The sequence below is a fragment of the Nesoenas mayeri genome (assembly GCF_963082525.1).
Source record: "Nesoenas mayeri genome assembly, chromosome: 24".
NCBI lineage: Eukaryota > Metazoa > Chordata > Aves > Columbiformes > Columbidae > Nesoenas > Nesoenas mayeri.
Genome location: NC_137546.1, coordinates 6,511,842 through 6,533,898, shown reverse-complemented (window position 1 = coordinate 6,533,898; position 22,057 = coordinate 6,511,842). Strand labels below are relative to the sequence as shown.

The following is a 22,057-nucleotide window of genomic DNA, read 5'->3' as shown; positions in this document are numbered from 1 at the left end:
TGAGAACCTTTGTTAGCACAAGAAAAGGGGTGATGGTTTAAAATGAAAGGAGGGCAGACATGAGGGTGGTGAGAGCCTGGCCCGGGTACCCAGAGAGGGGGTGGATGAACCATCCCTGGAGACATCCCAGGCCAGGCTGGATGGGGCTCTGAGCACCCTGAGCTGGTGCAGATGTCCCTGTCATGGCAGGGGGGCACTAGGGGGCTGGGAAGGTCCTTCAACACAAACCATCTGTGATTCTACGATACAGAGATTATTTTGAGAGTGTTTGCATGACCCAAACAAAGCCTGACACAAAAATTGAGCCCCGAATCACATCAGGTGTCACCCAGAGCTGGGGCAGCAGCATCTTCCTCAGCAGTGGGTAAGGAGAGATGGGGCAACACCTGGGAAGGTCACTTGGACCTGAGTGACCAACTGGAACAAGCAAGACCCAGGAAGGTGAGTGGCCACCGCAGCCAAGGCCATGCCGAGGACACCGCTCTGTCACCACCACCAGCCGGGAGTCAGGAGAGCCCAACCGCAAGGGCTCCACCAAGAAGTGCCACCTCCGCCCTTGGGCCCAGGCCCCAAAGTCACAATTCTCCTTCCACACACGGTCCCGAACCCTCACACGTCACCAGCGGAGGAGGCGGCTGTGGCCAGCGTTGCACATGCAACACCTTGAGTGGCACGTAAGGTCACACTTTTCATCTCGGGGAGGTGACCGAGGCATGGGGGAATCTGAGCATCTGATCCAACCTGGACATCTCTTTCTCCATCTCCTTGCCACCTCGGCTTGCGGCAGAGGAGCAGGTGAGCTCTGGGTGAGCTCCTGCACGGCTGGGCAGCGGGAGGACAGCTCAGCAGCTCTGACCCTTCCCTCAGCCCAGCTCTTGGTGGAAAAACATGCTGGAGATGTCCCACCAGTCCCATGTGCCACAGAGTCCACCTGGTAAAGCCAAAGGGATGTTTGCTGTGCAGCAGGACACCAAACTTGTCTCAGAGCTACAGCTGAGATCAAGATTGATCCGTTTGATTTTCTCCTCTGCTGTGGCTCTGCCCGTTCCTGTCTCACCCTGGGTGCTCATCCCCTCAGATCCAAGGGGAAGGCGCGAGGACTATGGAACCTTCTGAAGAGTTCCCGGAGCCCACACGGCACTTTGGAGGATGCTCTTCTCTGACAAGGCAGCTCCCGCTCACCCCGTGGGTTCGGATCAGCTGGGACAGAGACCAACAGACTCCAGTCACAACAGACCCTTGTGTGCGGGGTTTCCACCACTCTCCCCAGCCCACAGGGTTTCCCAGATACACGCGTTTTAACCAGGGGCAAAATCCAGCCCTGAAATCATCACCGTCACGGTGACGTACACCAGAGCCAGACAGGCAGGACACGTTTTATGGCATTACCACATCTCCCCAAGCACTTTTGCTTTTGCCCCAAGCCCTCTGGGAATCGACTCCACCTGCCATCATTTGCCTCTTGCTGCAGCTTTGGCACAAGTCAGAGAAAATAATCACTCAACTACTAGAAAATCCAGTAAGACTGAATGCAGAATTAGTCTTGTTAAAGCACAGAGCAACGGCGGCATCAGCGTTTCTGTTTATTGGTCCCTCTCCTTGCGCAGCCCGGCAGCGCGCAGGCTCCGCGTGTCCTCAGGCAGGGACTCAGCTCAGCGGGTCCCGTGTTGTCACTTGGTGAGGCCCTGGAAATTGGGCTCTGTGCACGGGGACAGCGCTGCCTGACGGCTCAGCAGCCTGTCCAGGAGGTTAAATTCAGCATCTCGTCTCTCAACGTCCTCCAACGGGATCCAAGACATGTCATGCTGGAGTTTATAGGCACCGAGAAATTCGTGGGGACTGGTTCCCCATTCCTGGAGGAGAAAGGAGAGATTTGCATCACAGGTCAGCCCAACCTCTGCCCGTGCTGGACAGTCCTACCACAGAATCACAGCATCATTTTGGTTGGAAAAGCCCCTCAAGATCATCAAGTCAAACATTCCCCCACCCCAGCACTGCCTCATGTCCTGAGAACCTCATGTCCGTCTGTCCAGCCCTCCAGGAATGGTGACTCCAGCACTGCCCTGGGCAGCCTGTTCCAATGCCCCACAGCCCTTTGGGGAAGAAATTGTTCCCACATCCAACCTCAACCTCCCCTGGTGCAACTTGAGGCCGTTTCCTCTGCTCCTGGTGCTTGTTCCTTGGAAGAATAAAGCAGCCCCACCTCACTCCAACCTCCTTCACCCAGATCAAGTCGCTCAGAGCCCTGTCCAGCCTGACCCTGAACATTCAGCTTCAGAGCTAATGGATGGGACGTTTGGCAGCGCAGAGGGAGCCCAGAGCTCTCCTGGTCCCAGGTGATGCCTTTGAAACAGTCCCAGCTACATGACCATCCCATTTTCTAACCTAAAAATTGGCTCAGCTTTTAGACCTGAGCCTAAGACCAGGTCAAGCTGCAGTGCTGCTAATGCAGGGGGAGCACAGGATCTCCCCGACTGGTGCTTTGCTCTGAACCTTTACCCTGTACGTACGGAAATGGGTGGCCAGGGAGGAGGACACCTCCAAGACCACCCCACCAAGCTGCAGATAAACTTACTACCAGGACAGTGATCAAGTAGCAATTGGACAACACCCTCAGACACACGGTGGGAATTTTGGGGTTGTCCTGTGCAGGAACAGGAGTTGGACTTGATGATCCTTGTGGGGCCCTTCAAACCCAGGACATTGTGTGATGCTGTGACTGAAGCCCCTGCGCAGATGGTTCTGCCCGACAGCAGAGGGGACAGGGACAGCCCAGGGCACATTTGCAGCTCCAGAGAAGGAGCCACAGGGACCGACTGGTAGAATCCAGGTCCAGGCACCAAACGTCTTCTCGCCCACCATCCACCAAACCCAAGAGAACATCACAGTGCGGCTCTCACACCAGCAGAGGAACTCAGACCGGGCACAACCACCAGTTGAGCAGAGGACAACAAGTGCTCCCATCAAGTTGGTGCTTTTGTCTGAGGTCCCAAAGTGCCCAAGCACCAGAAACGTGGGGTTTTTTCCCCTCCCAGCTTCCTCAGGTGCTGTTACCACCCACCTTAGGAGACAGGATGGAGAAGTATCGCTGGCCGCTTTCTCGCCTGTACATGTAGTAAACATTTCCCGGCTTCTTCACCAGGTTGCAGGCCACGTGGTGCAGATCTGCATCTCTCTTAGCTTCATCCAAGACCTGAGAATCAAATTTAAATTGCCACACTTCAAATAAAATGACAGCGCACTATTGCCTCTCAGCCAACGCCCCAGATACATCGCTTGGCATGAGGCTTTGTCTGCCTTGGTGCACATGTGGCTCCACATGGTACATCTTTAATGCCCCAGGAAGGAGATGTCCAAAGAGAGAAAGTTGTGGAGGGGTTTTGATAGATAAAGATCTGTTGCTGAATTAGTCAGGCTCAAAGGTATCTCAAGGCCGCTTCGAGAACAGAGTCTGCTGTGAGAAAGAGGGGCGTTCCTCAATCAGCGGGGTCCTGGCATGGCGTGAATCATCGGACGTATCATCAGTGAGACTCCAGCGCACGGACAGCCCACGATACTCATTTAACGAATCCATGCTTGGAGCGTGGACGCGTGATTAGAATATAGTTACGTATATATGGAGACTTGTTTCTGTAATAAATGGCTTAGCGTGATTCACATTGAATCGACTTGTTTTGCTGAGTCCTTATCTCGCTCTACAGAAAGTTTGCTCCATGTCTCCCCTGTCAGCCGGAGCTCAGAGCTCCTGCAGCCCTCGCAGAGGTGGAGATACCACCAAAGACTCCTTCACCACAGCGCCAGGTTCACCATGAGCCGATCACGAGCTGGATTCGTTCCTCGTCTCTGCACAGCCCCAGGGGGTTCCCTGCTGCAACCCCTGGGAAAAGGGGCAGCAAACAAAGGGGAATTCACCCCCCCGGCTCCGCCAGCTGACGGCTCCGCAGCTCCACCAGTTAACGATGACGTGAGGTAGCGGCGTTGGTGGCAGCGCGCCCGGCGCGGTGACTGGCAGATCCCTTCCCACCCAGGCTCACAGATTTCACCCCCAAGGGTGACGCCCGAATTGAAGAGGACGACCGAGCCCCGCTGGGCTGGCTGCTGGGGCCACTCGCTCCAGCAAACCAGCTGCGACAAACTGGAAAGCCAAGCCCTCCGTCAGGTCACAGCTCATCCTCTCCCCAGGGCTCAGATTCAGCCAGAGCTGCATCACCACCCTGCGGTGACAGGGGGTGTCTGCCCCAAAACCAGAGCTGTCTCTCTGTCCTTCCTGCTGCCCCAGCTGCTCCTGCCCGGCCGTCCTCGCTCCTCCACCTCACCAGAGTCCTCCCTGATGTGCAGAGGACTTGGGGAAAGCACCAAAACCCACCCTGCCCCATCCCCGGCTGATACCAGACAACAAACCCTCCTTATTTTCCCACTGAATCTTCTTTGCTTGGCTCCCGGCCACAATTCACATTCAGGCCACGGCTCCTCCCAAACATCTGGGCAGCTGAGCCAGACCCTGATGACCCTCCTGCCCAGCGTGCAGACGCGTTCTCACCTCCCGAGCCTGCTCCTGCAGGTACCGGATCTGCTCGGCGATCACAGTCAGCTTATTGCAGGCGTTTGCTCGCACGAAGTCGTCCGCCTGTGGGGAAGAACGAGGTTTGGTGAGGATGAGGAAGTCGGATCTCGCCTCACCCATGTGCGCTGGAGCGGCCGTGGCCATGGACTTGCTGGGGCGTTACTGGGGCTGCAGGAGCTGCCCCATGCATGGTTGGGGGGCAGCTGTGGCACCCCTGGGTGGGGGTGACAGCCACAGAGCAGGGACTGTGCCATGGGACTGTGCCCTGGACATGCCGGGCGGCAGTGGAACACACTGGGAGGCACTGGGGAAGGCTGAGGGTGGTGGGATGTGCTGGGAGGAGGCAGCAGGACTTACAGGGAAGCATTTGGGTGGACACAGAAGCTCTGGGGGACACACTGGTCCAGGACATAGTGCTGGAAGCAGCAGAATGTACCAGGAGGCACTGGCAGGGTAGCAGAACATACTGGGAGGCACTGGGATGGACCGGGAGGGGCAGAAGGACCCATCAGGAGGAACTGGGGTGGACTGGGAGGCACTGGGATGGAGGAGGAGCCAGTGACGGGGGCACAGGACATGTCAGGAGGTGCGGGGGGAGCGGGCAGCAGGATGAACCTGGGTACACTGGGGATGTCCTGCGGGGCGGTGGAATGTACCGGGAAGCAGTGGGGCACAGGGGTGGACTGAGAGCTCCGGGGGATGTTGTGGGAGCCACTGGGGGCAGCGGGACACGGGCAGCACCGAGGGGCGATGGGAGGTACCGGAGGCACAAACAGCGCAGCCCACGGGGGCTCAGGGGAAGGAACTGGGGGTACTGGGCTATACTGGCGAGAGGACGGGTGGTACGGTGGGAGGCACCGCGGGCCGCAGCGGGAAGCCGCCGGGGACACCAGAGAGCTGGTGCCGGGGACAGCATGGCCGGCGCCAGCTGAGGAGGCCCCGGAGAGGCCGGGGGGCAGCGGGACGGGGAGCAGCGGGACCCTGGCCCGGCCCTCACCTGCTGCAGCTGCCGGGCCAGGGCCACCAGGTCCGCGGGGTCCCCGGGGCGGCCGGCGCGGCCCGTCCCGCCCTCCACCAGCGCCAGCCCCGCGCTGCCGGGCTCCGCGCCGCCCTCCGCGCCGCCCTCCGCCGCCATCACCGGCCCGCCACGCCCCGCCCCTTCCTCCCGGCGGGGAGGTGCTTCCGCTGAAGGGCGGGGCCACCGGCGTGGCGGCTGAGGACGCTGATTGGTCGGCGGGCAGGGCGGGGCGGGGCGGGAGGGGCGGGCCGTGGGGCGCGCCGGTGCCCGGTTGGGGGCGGGGTCCCGGGAGGGGCGGGGTCCCAGTGGGGGCGGGGCGAGCGCGAGGCTCGGCCATGGCGCTGCGGGCGCTGCTGCCGCTGCTCGCGCTGCTGGCGGGAGCGGCGACGTCGCCGGGAGCGGCACCGGCCGAGCCGCCGCTGCCCGGCCAGCCCCCGGACGCGCTGTTCGCCGCCGGGGCCGAGGCGTACACGCGGGGGGACTGGCCCGCCGTGGTGCTGCACATGGAGCGGGCGCTGCGGGCCCGCGCTGCCGTGCGCTCCCGGTTGGTTCGGTGCCGCCTGCGCTGCGCCAACGCCACGGCGGGACCGGCGGAGGGAACCGAGTCCCAGCCCGAACCGGCGCTCCAGGACCTGCTGTTCTTCCGGGGGCTGCTGCGCCGCGCCGCCTGCCTGCGGGGCTGCGGGCCCGCCGAGCCCTCCCGGTACCGCCTGGGCGAGGAGCTGGAGCGGGAGTTCAGCAAACGCAGCCCCTACAACTACCTCCAAGTCGCTTATTTCAAGGTGCGGGACCGGCGGTGGGACCGGGACAGGGGGCGGGGCGGGCCGGGAGCGGCTGTACCGGCAGCGACCCCGGGAAGGGAACGGGGATGTCCCGGTGCGGCGGGAACCGGGCCGAGCGGGGTGACCGAAGCGATGGCGGGAGGAACAGAAAGGACCGAGAGAGCCGGGCGGGGCCGATCCTGGGCTGGGGTCCCGGAGCCGGGAGGGCTCCGGTTGTCCGGCCCGGTGTGGGGGGTGTCGCACGGCGGCCCCGGGCCCTGCCCGTCTCTCCCTGCCCCCCCCCCAGTGCCACGTCGGAGCTCGCCGGAGCCGCCCCCGTCACCGCCCCATCCCGCCGGCGGGACCCCCTGGTGCCCCGGGAACCGGGTCCCTCCGCACCCCCGGGGGTCCGTGCCGGGGGGGCGCCCGTCTCACCCCCACCCCCCGTCCCGCCAGATGAACCGGCCGGCGCAGGCGGCAGCGGCCGCTCACACCTTCTTCGTGGCCAACCCTGCGCACCAGGAGATGCGGCAGAACCTGGAGTACTACCAAGCCATGGCTGGCGTCCGCCAGGACGACTTCACCGACCTGGAGGCCAAACCGCACCTGGTGAGACCCCCCTGCTGCGGGCAGCCCCTCCCAAAACCCCTAGGAGGTCACAGTGCGGCTGTTGGCTCAGCAAGCCTGTGAGTTGCCACCTTGGTGCCGGAGGTCTGTCCCAGCCCATGGGGACACGGTGCCCTGGGTGCTCCGTCACCTGGAGCTGAGCCCGCCCCCCAATTTCTCACCCCTCCGCAGAGCGAGTTCCGGCTGGGTGTCCGGTTTTACACGGAGGAGCAGCCGGCTGCTGCCGTCCTGCACCTGGAGAAGGCGCTGGGGGAGTATTTTGTGGCAGATGCCGAGTGCCGCGCACTCTGCGAGGGACCCTACGACTACGAGGGCTACAACTACCTGGAGTACAACGCGGACCTTTTCCAGGCCATCACAGGTGGGAGCTGCGGGACGATCCTGGGGGGGTGATGGTCCCCAAACACCTGGAGGGTGGTGGGTCCCCATAGAGAGCAAACCCCATAGAAGGGAGTGTGGCCAGTAAGTGGCAGGAGGTGTTTGCCCACACTCAGCACTGGGGGTGATGCCTGAGAGTCCCCCAAATTCCAGAGGGATGTGGAGAAACAGGGGAGGGACCAGCAGAGGGTCACCAACACACACAAGGGTGGGGTGTGATGATGGTCACGCCTTCCCCAGACAGCAGCGCAGCTCCAGTCCCACAGAGGTGGGTGACCACCATCCTTGGGGGTTTCCACCCCAAAAGAGTTGTCAGCAGGAGGTTGGAGTGGAGACGCCCAAGGTCCTGCCCAGCACCCCTGGATGACCACGGGCAGTGACGTGGGGTTTTTCTCCCCCAGACCACTACATGCAGGTGCTGAGCTGCAAGCAGGGCTGCGTGACGGAGTTGGCCTCCGAGCCCGGCCGTGAGAAGCCCTTGGAGGATTTCCTGCCCTCGCACTTCAACTACCTGCAGTTCGCCTACTACAACAGTAAGCAGCTCGGTGCCTCGTCCCCCGGTGGCCACCAGCGCTGGACGTTGTGCTCTGCACACGGAAATCAGAGACTCTTAGAATGGGTTGGGTTGGGAAGGGACCTTCAAAGCTCATCTAGTCCAAGCCAGGGTGCAGGGGTGGGGCAGGTCCATGAGGAACAGTGTGGGCAGCAGGTCAGGGAGGTTGTTCCTCCCCCTCTGCTCTGCCCTGGGGAGGCCCCATCTGCACAACTGGGGCCAGGCCTGGGCTCCCCAGTTTCAGAAGGACAAGGAATTACTGGAGAGAGTCCAGCGAGAGCTACAAAGATGCTGAGGGCTCTGGAGCATCTTTGTGATGAGGAGACACTGAGAGAGCTGGGGCTGTTGAGCTGGAGAAGAGAAGCTGAGAGGGATCTGATCAATGGATCAATATGTCAGGGTGGGTGTCAGAGGATGGACCAGACTCTGTTCAGTGGTGCCCAGCGCCAGGGTGAGGGGCAACGGGCACAGACTGAAGCACAGGAGGCTCCATCTGGACATGAGCAGAAACTTGTTTGCTGGGAGGTGCCAGAGCCTGGCCCAGGCTGCCCAGAGCGGGTGTGGAGTCTCCTGCTCTGAGACATTCAAACCCCCTGGGATCCTGTGTGATCTGCTCTGTGACCTGCGCTGGCAGGGCTGGGCTGGGGATCTGCAGAGCTCCTGCAGCCCAACAGCCTGGGCTTCTGCGATTCTGTGACGTCTTGCACTGGATCAAGTTGCTCAAAGCCCCATCCAACCTGACCTCGAACGCTCCCAGTGATGAGGCATCCACAGCTTCTCTGGGCAGCCATTCCAGTGTCTCACCACCCTCAGCATAAAAAATTCCCTCCTTTTGGCCATCCCAAACCTGTCCTCTTTAAAACTATTGCCCCTTGTCCTGCCACTGCAAGCCTTGATGAAAAGTTGTCCCCATCTTTCTTGGGAGCCCCCATTGTATACAGAAAGTCTACAGGGTCTCCCTGGAACCTTCTCATCTCCACGCTCAACAGCCCCCACTCTCAGCCTTTCTTCACAGAGCAGTTCCTGCCATCTGGCTATTTCCATGGCCTCCTCCGGCCCCTCTCCAGCAGCTCCATGTGTGTCCTGTGCTGAGGACCCGGAGCTAGACCAGCACTGCAGGGTTCTCACCAGAGCGGAGCAGAGGGGCAGGATCCCCCAAACCTGCTGCCCACGGGGTGCAGCCCAGGACTTGGTTGGTTTCTGGGCTGCAGGTGCACTTTGCCAGGTCATGTCCAATTTTCCATCCACCAGCACCCCCAAGTTGTTCTCCCACAGCTGCTCAAACCCCTCCCCTCCCAGTCACTGGTGATGCTGGTGCAGGACCTTCCCCTTGACCTTGTTGGTCTTCAAGAGGTTCACACAGGGATGCTCCTCCAGCCTAAACTTCTTCTGTGCAAATTTCTCCAAAAGGAGGGAAAAAAAGAATCTATAAAGTCCAAGAAGATGGAAAGGCTGTGATCCTGGAGACTAAAGTAGGTCAGGGTGCTTCAGTGGCTGAAAATTGCAAGTTAGCCTGGGAATGGTTGGGTCTTGCTGTCTGTAAATAGACTTCAAGATGTTTGCCAAGCCAGAAAACTGCCCAAACAGCCACTTCGATGTCTGCTGACATGATTTTTGGAGGCAGGAGAGCTCATTGGACTCTTAATTTTGCCTTTGTGGGAGCAGATGTCTTTGCTCCAGGGTATCTGCCCTACCTGGGCGACCCTTTGAAGAACAAGGACTTTCTCTCTTGTTTCTCCTCCTTCTCCATGTTTGCTCTGTGTCTGGTTTTCCTGGATGTGCCAGAACAACCTCGTTTCTCTTCGCAGATGGGAATTACGAAAAAGCCATCGAATGCGCCAAGACGTATTTGCTCTTCTTCCCAAACGACGAGGTGATGAAGCAGAACTTGGCCTATTACACCGCGGTCCTGGGGGAGAAGCTGGCAGGAGCCGTCCAGCCCCGAGAGGTGAGTCACCGGCTGGACCAGCCGCTGCAGGGACATCCTGGGACATCCTGGGGCTCAGAACCTGCGCAGAGGTTTTTGGCTCTGCCTGCGATGGCTCTGCTCTGGTCCAGCCACCCTTTGGTGACAAGAGGGAGAGGAACAGGTGGACACAAGACCCAACAAGCTGGAGAGCAGCTGAGAGACTGTAAAACATCTCCAGGAAAATACCTTTGGCCAAGTGGAGGTTTAATGGCTTCCAGGAACAGAGCAGCTCTTGTGGGAGAGGTCTGCGAGAGGCAGATGAACAGACTCGGTAGGAGGCCCTGAGCCCATCTCTGCTCCAGGCTTCTACAGCTGAAGGGAAATTGCTTAAAAAAGGGATCTGGCCTTAAAATAGCTGGGTCAGGTGCTGCCTGGGACATGGGAGACGGGGCTGGAGGTGTCTGCCCCACGTCAGGGAGAGCAGGGAAGGGAATCGGCTTCTCAAGAGCTTCCTGCAGGAGGGACATGCCGGTGCCTCGGGTGCCCCAGGGCTCACCCCCAGGGACAGGGATGTTCTTGCAGGATAGAGGAGCCAGAGGGGCCAGGAGCCTGGGCTGGAGGGAGGAGCGTGGGAGGGATGTCACCCTGCACCCTCCTGCCCTCGCTCGGGGCCTTTTGGAGCCCCTGGCCGTCCCCTCAGCCTGTCCGTCTGTCCCTCTCCACAGGAGATCCAGGCGTACCGCCAGCGGAGCCTCATGGAGAAGGAGCTGCTCTTCTTCAGCTACGACGTCTTCGGCATCCCCTTCGTGGACCCGGTGGGTGGTGCTGGGCCAGGCTGGATGGTGGCCGGATGGGAAGGGACGAGGGGTCTGCGTCCCAGACCCTCCTCCGGCTCCTGATGATTTTGTTCTTCTGGCTGCAGGACACGTGGACACCTGAAGAGGTGATACCGAAGAGGCTGCGAGAGAAACAAAAGTGAGTGTTCTCCCAGGCTGATGGCCAAGCCCACCCAGTGGGGGGACCAACGGGGCAGAACCCCCGTCCTCCTGGGGTCCGGCCAGAGGCCATGGCGCTGCTGCCAGGGAGGGGTTTGGTGCTGGGACCGGGGGCGCTGCTGGAGGGCAGAACTTTGCTCCTCGTGGACCCTCGGAGTGGTGGGGATGGGCAGGTCATCCCGAGGACCTCAGGGTGAGGGATGCGTTGAGGTGACGCTCTCCAGCCTTGGGCTTTGTCACCGGCCCCTGGAGACAACTTGTCCTGCCCTTGTCCTGGTGCCCCTCATTCCCGACGTGGGGACAGTGGGGTGGAGCTGATGGCTGCCACATGGCCAGGGCGGAGCGGGAGACAGCGGCGCGCATCTCAGAGGAGATCGGCAACCTCATGAAGGAGATCGAGACGCTGGTGGAGGAGAAGGCCAAGGAGTCTGCCGATATGAGCAAGTTCATCCGAGAAGGTGCGGAAGGCCGGGGGGTGAGGTGGGATGGGGACCTCCGTGTCCCAGCTGCCAGCTCGCTGTCCCTCCATGTGGGTGGTGGCAGGACCACAGCTTCCAGGGGTGGTGGCACCCATCCCTGTGTCCTCATGACCCCGTTTGTGCCACAGGTGGCCCCTTGGTGTACAAAGGGGCCAGTGTCACCATGAACTCCAAAACCCTGAACGGCTCGCAGCGTGTCGTGGTGGACGGAGTACTTTCCGACGAGGAGTGCCGGGAGCTGCAGAGACTCACCAACGTAGGATGGGGCCGGGGATGCTGAAGGGTCCCACCCAGCTGCTCAGACCAGTAACACCAGTTGGGTTTTGCAGGCGGCCGCCTCAGCCGGGGACGGCTATCGTGGGAAGACGTCTCCTCACACCCCCAGCGAGACCTTCTACGGTGTGACTGTCCTCAAGGCCCTCAAGGTCAGGGTGGCTCTGGGGTAGGGGAGAGCAGGCTGTTGGAGATGGGCAGCTGCCCAGGCTGAGCCCGTGTCCCTCTGTCCCCTGCAGCTGGGCCAGGAGGGCAAGGTGCCCCTGCGGAGCGCCCACCTCTACTACAACGTGACGGAGAAGGTGCGGCACATGATGGAGTCCTACTTCCGCCTGGAGGTCCCGCTCCACTTCTCCTACTCGCACCTGGTGTGCCGCACGGCCATCGACGGTGAGCGCGGCCCGGGGAGCACAACCCTGGGAGATCAGGTCTCCTTCAGCCTCTTGTCCTGTCTGCGGCCCCTCCAGCAGGTCTGGGCTTGGACCTTTCCTTGGAGACCTCCTTGCTGCTCCATAACCTGCTCCTCCCCAGCCGGGGGTGTGGGAGCTCGTCCTTAAGCCTGCTTTGGGAAGATGGGCAGCTCGGGTGGTGCCTCCAGTGGGGCTGATGGCTTCATGCCACACGGGATTTCAGCATTTGGGACAGGCTGTGTCTGGAGGGCCATGGAGATGCCACAGTGTGCAAGTCAGTGGAGTTTGCACCACCCGAATGGCCTCTCATGGTCCTCGCTCCAGCGAGTGGGGGGGCTTTAGGCTGCAGGTGACTTTTTGTCACCTTCAAGCACACAGTGCTTGGGGACAGACCCCAGTTCTGCAGAGACACAGGGATCCTGACGTGGTGGGTCTTGTTCCACCCTAGAGAAGCAAGAAGGCCGGAGTGACAACAGCCACGAGGTGCATGTGGACAACTGCATCCTCAACGCCGAGGCCCTGGTGTGCTTGAAGGAACCTCCAGCCTACACCTTCCGGGATTACAGGTACCCGTGGTGGCCACCAGCCAGAGCTTCCCCACTTGAGGGCACCATGGCTTGGTGGCACCTGGGCTGGGAGCTCAACCCAACCTGGGCTCCCTTGCTGTGGTGTTGGGGGAGCTCCCAGTTGCTGGAGCTGTGGCCTGGGATGCCGGTCGTCATCTCTGCTTGTCCCCTGCGTCCTCCAGTGCCATCCTCTACCTCAACGGGGACTTTGAAGGAGGAGCTTTCTACTTCACGGAGCTGGATGCCAAGACCGAGACCGTAAGTAGCTCAGCTGCTTGAGGATCCAACCAACCCAGCTCCTGCCTGCTGTCCCCATCCCCAGGGACAGTCCCCGTGCCACTGCAAGGCGTGAAGCTGGGTTGGGGGCCACCACCTCGCCCCATGTCCCAGCGGGTCCCCTGACGGGCTGTCCCGTCCCGGCAGGCGCAGGTCCAGCCGCAGTGCGGCCGCGCCGTGGGCTTCTCGTCGGGCTCGGAGAACCCGCACGGGGTGAAGGCCGTGACCAAGGGCCAGCGCTGCGCCATCGCCCTCTGGTTCACGCTGGACCCCCGGCACAGCGAGCGGGTGAGTGAGCTCCCCCCGGGCGGGTTTTGGGGGCACAGCGCCCGTGCTCATCCCGTGGGTCTGCCCCACAGGAGCGCGTGCAGGCAGACGACCTGGTGAAGATGCTTTTTGGGGCGGAAGAAGGGGATTCGCTGCAGGAGCCGGAGCAGGAGACGCCGGTTGCTGTTACGGTGGGGAAGGACGAGCTGTGACGTCCCACGGGGACCAGGATGTCCCTGCTGGGACCAGTGACACCAGCGTCGTGGCTCCAGGTTGCTCAGCAATGGGGCTGCCAGAAAGCACCCCCCGCCCCCAACCGCCATGGGGTGGGAATTGGGGGTTGCCCCACCCCCCCCTGCAGCACCCCCTGTCCCCTGTGGAGCTGCCACTTGAGCTGGGGGTGTCACAGAGACTCTGGGGGTGACACGGGGGACAGGGGCGGGATGAGGACCCGGTGCCACGGTAGCAGACACGTGCCTTTCCGCTCAGCCGAGCCTGCAGCTATTTAAGTGCCTTCTGCAGAAAATGGGTGAATAAAGGTGGATTTTTTCTAAGCTATTGTTTGCTGAGCAGGGGCTGGAGGCTGGTGACCTGGTCACCTGCTGTGGGGACGCGTCCTTCCCTCCTTGCAACCCTTTACTCGAGGGTTTTGCAGCCGTGCAACCCCAGGAAGGTGGTTTTGGGGACAAGGGGACTTTTCAGGAGCCAAGTGGGTTCAAGGGGCACTGGAGGATTTTTGGTGGGGGCAACACAACCCCCAGCTCAACCCGCAGCGTCCCCTGGACCCCGCGCCAGCAGCGTGGGCAGGGACCCGCGGCTCCGGGGGGGAGGGAGCCGTCCTTGAACAAGAAGGACATTGAGCGCGGTGGCACCCGGGACAGGGCCGGGAATTGTGTCCGGCCGGGCCATTACCATAACGATCCGGGGAATGTGAGTAAATAAATCCTGCCCCACGCGCGCAGCCCCGAACCCCCGTCATATTTGGCGAGGTTGTACGGCAGCTCCTGTTCAGCAGGGGGGCGGCAGGAGGGGGTCCCAGTGGGGTCGGTGTCCCCAGGGTGGATGGACGGACGGACGGACGGTCCCACCAGCGGCGGCTGCCACCCCCGGCACCCGACCCGGCGCGTGAGCCGACTGCTGATGAGGCGGGTTAACGATTGCCGGGGCCTGGGGCGGCCACTCGCTCAGTGGCACCGGGGGGTGGCACCGTGTCCCCCACAGCCCGCGGGGGCGACGCCGCTGTCAATGGCGGCTCTTGTTGGTGGCGCGGTGGCATGCGCGGGTCCCCCGCGGAGAGGCGGGGGTCAGCCCTGCGACATGACCCCCTTCCCCGCTCCGCTGCCCCATTCCTAGAGCCACCCCAGGGCTCTGCGGCTGGAGGGGGGTCCCGACCCCCAGCAGGGGCGTGGGGGCTCACGGATGGGGTGGGGGCTCAATGCCCCAGCCCCCTCCCCTGGGCACCCCCATTTTTCTCATCTTGTCACTTGTCCCCATCTCCCTCAACACAAATCCCACCCCCAGGACCAAAATAACCCCCATGCTCTAAATCTCCCCCCACAAGACTCAGTTCTCCCCATGAGGACTCAAATTTTCACCCCCTGTCCCAAAATCACCCCCCACTAGACCCAAATCTTCTCCCAGGCCCTAGATCTTCTCCTCTAGACTCAAATCTGTCCTATCCCAAGCCCCAAATCTTCTCCAGACCCCAATCTCACTCCCCCACACCAAATCTGTTCCCCCACCAAGCACCAAGTTTTCGCCCCACCCTCAAATCTTATCACCCCCCCCCAGGACCCAAGTCCCATCAGAGGCCCCAGATGTTCCCCCAGACCCAAATCTCCTTCTCCAGACCCTAAATGTTGTGCCCCACCAGACCCAAATCTTCCCCCTCCAGCCCTAAATCACACCCCCGGTCCCCAAAATTTCCCTCCAGTACCCAAATACCCCAGTACCCACCCAGCCATGCGCCCTGGGAGGACCCTGATGGAGAATGGGGGGGTGAGATTGGGGACCAAGGGGTTGGATTTGGGTCTGGGGGGGACATTTGGGTACTGGGGGGAAATTCTGGGGCCAGGGCAGGGTAAGATTTGAGGGTAGAGGGGAAGATTTGGGTCTGGTGAGGGGTGGGAAATTTGGGGCTGGGGGAGATTTGGGTCTGGAGGGGACATTTGGGTACTGGGGGGAAATTTTGGGGGCCAGGGTGGGATTTGGGGCTAGGGGGGGTTACAATATGAGACTGTGGGGAATAATTGGGTCTGGTGGAGGGGGGGAATTTGGGGTTGGGGGGAGATTTGGGTCTGGAGATTTGGTCTGAGGGGGGAGATTTGGGTCTGGGGGATTTGGGCCTGGAGGGGACATTTGGGTACTGGGGGGCAGATTTTGGGGATGGGACAAGATTTGAGGCTAGAGGGGAAGATTTGGGTCTGGTGGGGGGGGGAAATTTGGGGTTGAGGGAGATTTGGGTCTGGAGAAGGAGATTTGGGTCTGGGGGATTTGAGGCTGGAGGAGACATTTGGGTACTGGGGGGAAATTTTGGGGGCTGGGGTGAGTACAATGTGAAGCTGTGGGAAATAATTGGGTCTGGTGAGGGGGAAATTTGGGGTTGGGGGAGAGAATTGGGTCTGGAGGAGATTTGGTCTGATGGGGGGATTTGGGTCTGAAGGGGACATTTGGGTACTAGGGGGGAGATTTTGGGACTGGGATAGGATTTGGGGCTGGGGGGTACTTTTGGGTACTGGGGGGAAATTTTGGGGGCCAGGGTGAGATTTGAAGCGGGGGGAGTTCTGATATAAGGCTGTGGGGAATAATTGGGTCTGGTAGTGGGGGGGAATTTGGGGTTGGGGGGAGATTTGGGTCTGGAGATTTGGTCTGAGGAGGGAGATTTGGATCTGGGGGATTTGGGTCTGGAGGGGACATGTGGGTACTGGGGGGCAGATTTTGGGGATGAGGCAAGATTTGAGGCTAGAGGGGAAGATTTGGGTCTGGTAGGGGGGGAAGATTTGGGGTTGAGGGAGATTTGAGTCTGGGGGATTTGGGTCTGAAGGAGACACATTTGGGTACTGAGGGGGGCAAGGGCAGATTTTGGGCTAGAGGGGAAGATTTGGGTCTGGTGGGGGAATATTTGGGGTTGAGGGAGATTTGAGTCTGGGGGATTTGGGTCTGAAGGAAGACATTTGGGTACTGGGGGGAAATTTTGGGGACTGGGGGGGGTTATGATATGAGGCTGTGGGGAATAATTTGGTCTGGTGGGGGAGGAAATTTGGGTCTGGAGGAGATTTGGTCTGAGGGGGGAGATTTGGGTCTGGTGGGGACACGTGGGTACTGGGGGGAGATTTTAGGGCTGGGGTGGGTGGGGTCGGGGGGGCGTGTTTGGGTGGGGTCGGGGGCGTGGCCTTGTGGGTGTGGGCGTGGCTGGTTGGGCGTTGTCGGAGGGCGTGGCCCGGTGGGTGGGGGCGTGGCCAGACGGGGCGTGGCCGCGCCCGTGCTCGGCGCGGCGATGGGCGGCGGGCTGCGGGAGCTGAGCGGGTACCTGGCGGCGCTGGGCGGGTGGGTGGCGGCGCTGGCGGCCGCGGCGCTGCCGCAGTGGAGACAGAGCTCGTACGCCGGGGACGCCATCATCACGGCCGTGGGGCTCCACGAGGGGCTGTGGATGAGCTGCGCCGCGCAGAGCACCGGGCAGGTCCAGTGCCGCCTGCACGACTCGCTGCTGTCGCTCGACAGTGAGTACGGGGAGGGGGGAACCGCTTCTTCCGTGGGATGGGACCCTCCTGCCGTGAGTCGGAGCTCCCCGTGGGCTGGAGGCAGTCCCCAGTGGGGCTGACCCCCTCTGTGGGTTTGACCCCTACCCATAAAGGTGCCGCTCTATGAGTTTGACCTCCCCAATATGGGTCAGAGCTGCTCTCATGGGTTTGAACACCCCCATGTGGGTCTGAGCCTCTCCTATGGGTTTGACCTCCCCCCATATGGGTCTGAGCTGCTCACATGGGTTTGACCTCCCCCATGATGGTCTGAGTTGCTCTCATGGGTTTGACCCCCGCCCATAAGGATCTGAGCCCCTCTTACGGATTTGACCAGCCCCATATGGGTCTGAGCCCCTCTGCGTGTTTGAACTGCCCCCCCAACAGGTGCTCCCACTCATAAGGGTGCCCTGGTATGGATTTGATCCCCCAATATGGGTCTGACCCCCCACAACAGGTCTGTACCCTCTCCCTGCCTGGGTGCCCCCGTGGGTCTGAGCTCCCCTGGCCCTTCCACTGATCAGAGCCGCAATGTGGGTCCAAGCTCCCCCCCCACTCTGTGGGTCTGAGCCCCTCTTGTCCCCAAACCCCCCTGGATCTGAGCTCCTCTTGTCCCCATGGGTTTGAGCCTCTTTGTGTGTCTGAGACCCTCCCCAGCACCTATGGGCATCACGTTTAGGGACCGACAGTGCCCTATGGGGACATGGCAGCCCCTGGGGCTGTGCATCACCCCCGTGACATTCGGGGACTGTGGTGTCGCTGTGGGCAAAGTGTTTCCCAGCCGGGAAATCCCGCTGAGGGTGAGTGTGGCCGGGAGGAAGGTCGGGGAGGCACAGGGAGCGGAGCCTGAGCTGGGCTGAGGTGTCCCCAGCAGCCACGGGGAAGAGGTGACACGGGGAAGAGGTGACACGGGCGCCCGCAGCGGGGACAGGGTTAAGGGCGGATTCATCCCCGCGCGGGACAGGACGCGGTGACCTTGCCTGGGGAGCGCGGCCGTGGCTGAGAGCGCAGGCTGGCGAGCGGCTTCTCTCCCCCCGCAGTTCACATCCAGACCTCCCGGGCTCTCATGGTGATCTCTCTGCTCTTGGGTTTCTTCGGCATCATTGTGAGCGTGGTGGGCATGAAATGCACCAAGGTGGGCGAAGAGGATCCCGTCACCAAGAGCCGCATCGCTGTTGCCGGTGGTGTCCTCTTCGTCCTGTCCGGTAAGGCAGCTCCAGCCGTCACACCTCTCATGCAAAAGCCCTTTTAAAAGCAGTTTGGTGGAAGAAGGGGATGGGTTGGTGTTGCTGGTATTCAAGGTTTGATGTCTAGTTGAAGATGTCCCTGCTCGCAGCAGGGAGTTGGACCAGATGACCTTAAATGTCCCTTCCAACCCAAACCGTTCCGTGGTTCCATGTCCAGGTCTCTGCACATTGGCTGCTGTGTCCTTGTACGCAACACAGGTGACCTACGAGTTCTTCAGGGAGAGCGCCGTGCCCGTCAACGCCAGGTGAGAGCTGGGGATGCTCTTGATCTGTGTCCTGGCCTGTCCCTGTGTGTCCCACAGCACCTTCCCAGCTGGTTTTGGCACATGTGGGGTCGCAGGCAGATGTGCCGGGAACCGGGGTGAGACCCGTGTCCCCCCGGCGCTGCTGGGCCGCAAACATCTCCCCAATGCTGAAGCCGCGGTCGGTACCACCCAGGACTTTGTGCTGGCACAGAGCAGGGGCTGGCATGGAGTTCCAGCCCAAGGGAGAGTTAAACATGGGGAAACCTCATAGCTGGATCCACCCAACGTGAAAGATCATAGAATCACGGGATGGTTTGGGCTGAAGGGACCTTCCCAGCTCCCCCAGTGCCCCCCCTGCCATGACAGGGACATCTTCACCAGCTCAGGGTGCTCAGAGCCCCGTCCAGCCTGGCCTGGGGTGTCTCCAGGGATGGTTCATCCACCACCTCTCTGGCCAACCTGGGCCAGGCTCTCACCACCCTCAGGGCAACAATTCCTTCCTCTTGTCCAGCCTGAATCTCCCTCCTTTAGTTTAAAACCATCACCCCTTGTCCTATCACAACAGGCCCTGCTCAAACGTCTGTCCCCATCTTTATTCTTGGCCCCTTTTAAGTCCGGAAAGACCTTAAAAAGTTGGCGTTGGCAAAAGAGAAGCAGCCCCAACATCTGCCACCCGTCCCCCTGTCACGTATCCCAGCATCCGCCTGCCCGTCTCCATTCGCAGCTCTGCCTGTTCCGCCCCTCTCTCCGCAGGTACGAGTTCGGCTCCGCTCTCTTCGTGGGCTGGGGGGCCGCCAGCCTCACGCTGCTGGGGGGGTCCCTGCTGTGCTGCTCCTGCCCCGCCAAGGAGCGCCGAGCCCAGCAGTACTACCGGCAGTCGCCGCCGTCCACGGCCCGCGAGTACGTCTGACCCCAGCCCTCCCGCCGCCAGCGCCTCCCCCGAAAACCAGCCAGACCCCGGTGCCCCCCATGTGCTCCCTGGATGCCCCGCGAGACCCTTTTCCTCCGCGTCCTCCAGGTTTCAGCGCCTTTTCAGCGCTGAATTCTTTCCTTTTATTCGGTGGTAGCTCCCGTATCCGTCATTGCTGGGTGCCCCCCGCTGGGCGGTTGCCCCCCCCAGGTGGCCAGACTGTGGGTGTCTGGACCACGGCCGTCCCTTGCGTGGGTGCTGCGGAGCATCCTGGCGATGTCAGTGCCGGGGGGGTTGATGCTGGTGCCACGGGGGCAATGCCGGTGCCGAGGGGATGATGCTGGTGCTACGGGGGCGATGTCGGTGCCAGGGGGGCGATGTCGGTGATGTGGGGGCAATACCGGTGCCAGGGTGACGATGCCGGTGCCACAGGGGAGATGCTGGTGCTGGGGGGGCAATGCCAGTGCCACGGGGGGTGATGCCGGTGTCGGGGGGGCGATGCCGGTGTCGGGGGGTGATACTGGTGTTGGGGGAGCGATACCGGTGCCACAGGGGCGATGCTGGTGCTGGGGGGGCAATGCTGGTGCTGCGGCGGTGATGCCGGTGCCGCGGAGGCGATGCCGGTGCCGGGGAGGCAATGCTGGTGCCAGGGGGGCGTGTGGCACAGAAGCACTTTGTGCTGTGACCCCCCCGTCCCGTTTTTGGGAGCAAAGCAGGCTCTTGCTTTTCCATCAGACCCAGCCCGGGGCCGCGGTGTCCCCGCACCCCGCTTTTGTCACAGGACGCCGTCGGGGTGCAAACGTTCCCCTGCTCCATTGCTACCCAAAAGCAACATGTTTTTAGTGTTATGTTGAGTTCCTGACCGAGCGCGGGTGCTGGGGCTCCAGCTGGGCTCTGCCAGCTCCAATCTGCCCCGGGCTGATTTCTCACCAGGCACAAGTATGTGGCCTTGTTAACCAGAAGAATAAAATGGTGTTGGGCAAATTAAAGCCGGCAAAAAGGGGTTTTGAACACAAAGCTGCGGTTTGTTTGCATTTTTGGTGCCCAGCGCCGCAGTTGTTTCAGGCCGCAGATGGACAGACCCGTGAATTTTGATGCCTCCCCACTGCGTTCAAATCCCTCTTGCCCGACAGGATCCCCTGGAGCGGGCGGTGAAGCATCAAACGCCGACGTGCTAATTGCCTCCACCTCCCCTACCTGGGCTGACCACTGTACCAGCGCCAGCGCTCCCATTTCATCCGTAAATCCCCCCCAAGCCCCCGTATCTCCATCCATCCATCCCTCCATCCGTCCATCCGTCCCTCCATCCGTCCATCCGTCCCTCCATCCCTCCATCCATCCTTCCCTCCATCCATCCATCCGTCCCTCCCTCCCTCCATCCATCCGTCCCTCCCTCCCTCCGTCCATCCATCCGTCCCTCCATCCATCCATCCATCCATCTGTTCCTCCATCCATCCATCCATCTGTCTGTCCCTCCATCCATCCATCCATCCATCTATCCGTCTGTCCCTCCCTCCATCCATCCGTCCCTCCATCCATCCATCCCTCCATCCATCCTTCCATCCATCCATCCATCCATCCCTTCATCCATCCCTCCATCCATCCTTCCTTCCATCCGTCCGCCTGTCCCTCCATCCCTCCATCCATCCATTCGTCTGTCCCTCCATCCATCCATTCGTCTGTCCCTCCATCAATCCATTCATCTGTCCCTCCATCCATCCTTCCATCCATCCATCCATCCATCCCTTCATCCATCCCTCCATCCATCCTTCCTTCCATCGGTCCGTCTATCCCTCCATCCGTCCGTCTGTCCCTCCATCCCTCCATCCATCCATTCGTCTGTCCCTCCATCCATCCATTCGTCTGTCCCTCCATCCATCCATCCATTCGTCTGTCCCTCCATCCATCCATCTATCCATCCATCCATCCATCCATCCATCCATCCATCCTCACTGCATGTGCTACACCAGCTCACCCGCAAGAAAACAACAGCGGAAACGATCCAAAGAGCACGATGATATTTTAATTATTCTTTTATCTTTTTTTAATCCCAATTTGCTGAAGCAGCTCCATTTTTATCTATTTTATTTTGCTCTCTTTTACGTCATTTTACTCCATCTTCTTGCATTCCCACACCCTGCTTTGGCTCCTGGTCCACGCTGGAGGACAAGCGATGCTGTTTTGCCCCGGGGGGGTTGATTTCTCTCTCTCGCGGGTCTAACAGCCCTTTCTCTCTCTTTAAATCGCAGACCCCCTGTCAAAGTGTCTCCTTCACCCATCAGGGGCGAGCAGTGCTTGTAGTCGGGCCTCACCCAACAGGCGCTGACCCCAACTTTGGGGGTCCCCCCAAACACCAAAAGCTCCCGCAGTGACGATTGAAAAGGAAACTCACGCGTTTTTATACCAAGAGCACAGTGTTGCATAGAAGAACGTTTTTACTCTTTTAATATAGAATCGCATTAACTTTTCTATGGGGTGCGTGGCCGCGGGAATGGGACCGCTTGGGATGTTTAATGGGCTTTTTTAATGACTTGTTTGTACTAAAACTTGTGACTCAGCGGTATTAAAACACTTCCGATCGCGGGCGTCGTGCTGGAGTCGCCTCTTTGCTCTCCCCGATTCCCCACCTGGGCCGTCCCCTCCGAGGGGTCAAACCCGCTTCTGCAACCCCATTCTCCCCCATGCTGGATGGTTTTTACCCTCCCAGGCAATCTGACCCAATATCTCAAGTCTTTTGCCATGTGTCGCTCTTGGATGAGGGGATGTGGCCTTAAATGCTGCTGAATTTAAGGGTAAACCTGTGGAAAAGCCCCATGACACCTCATCCCCAAAACCAGGGATT

At 60.8% G+C, this 22,057-nt stretch overlaps 3 protein-coding genes across 4 annotated transcripts; 2 read left to right on the top strand and 1 right to left on the bottom strand.

Annotated features, from left to right (window-relative positions):
- Positions 1–1,281: 1,281 nt before the first annotated feature.
- On the bottom strand, positions 1,282–5,699 carry LOC308049205 (uncharacterized protein C1orf50 homolog; the record flags this gene model as incomplete). Its single annotated transcript, XM_080358743.1, has 4 exons — positions 1,282–1,853; positions 3,062–3,193; positions 4,541–4,627; positions 5,562–5,699. 4 exons carry the CDS (start codon positions 5,697–5,699, stop codon positions 1,671–1,673), a joined length of 540 nt encoding a protein of 179 aa, XP_080214869.1. The 3' UTR covers positions 1,282–1,670.
- A 205-nt stretch (positions 5,700–5,904) lies between these two features.
- On the top strand, positions 5,905–13,597 carry P3H1 (prolyl 3-hydroxylase 1). 2 transcript variants are annotated; one of them, XM_080358719.1, is made up of 15 exons: positions 5,905–6,364; positions 6,800–6,952; positions 7,142–7,331; positions 7,750–7,881; positions 9,710–9,849; positions 10,536–10,625; positions 10,733–10,785; positions 11,142–11,263; positions 11,413–11,540; positions 11,614–11,709; positions 11,797–11,947; positions 12,416–12,533; positions 12,716–12,791; positions 12,957–13,097; positions 13,169–13,597. In XM_080358719.1, exons 1-15 carry the CDS (start codon positions 5,918–5,920, stop codon positions 13,286–13,288), a joined length of 2,157 nt encoding a protein of 718 aa, XP_080214845.1. In that variant the 5' UTR covers positions 5,905–5,917; the 3' UTR covers positions 13,289–13,597. The 2 variants fall into 2 exon arrangements, with proteins under 2 accessions (XP_080214845.1, XP_080214846.1); XM_080358720.1 differs by lacking the exon at positions 12,957–13,097.
- Positions 13,598–16,572: 2,975 nt separating this feature from the next.
- CLDN19 (claudin 19) lies at positions 16,573–21,516 on the top strand (the record flags this gene model as incomplete). Its single annotated transcript, XM_080358682.1, has 5 exons — positions 16,573–16,795; positions 17,854–18,018; positions 18,218–18,305; positions 19,059–19,205; positions 21,465–21,516. The coding sequence occupies 5 exons, from the start codon at positions 16,573–16,575 to the stop codon at positions 21,514–21,516; spliced, it is 675 nt and encodes a 224-aa protein (XP_080214808.1).
- Between the last annotated feature and the right edge of the window lie 541 nt (positions 21,517–22,057).

Coding starts and splice junctions, on each gene's coding strand:
- P3H1 (XM_080358719.1), top strand. CDS start 5,918: ATGGCGCTGCGGGCGCTGCTGCCGCTGCTCGCGCTGCTGGCGGGAGCG. Junction 9,850..10,535: donor GAGCCGTCCAGCCCCGAGAG/GTGAGTCACCGG, acceptor CCCTCTCCACAG/GAGATCCAGGCGTACCGCCA. Junction 11,710..11,796: donor CTGTCCTCAAGGCCCTCAAG/GTCAGGGTGGCT, acceptor TGTCCCCTGCAG/CTGGGCCAGGAGGGCAAGGT.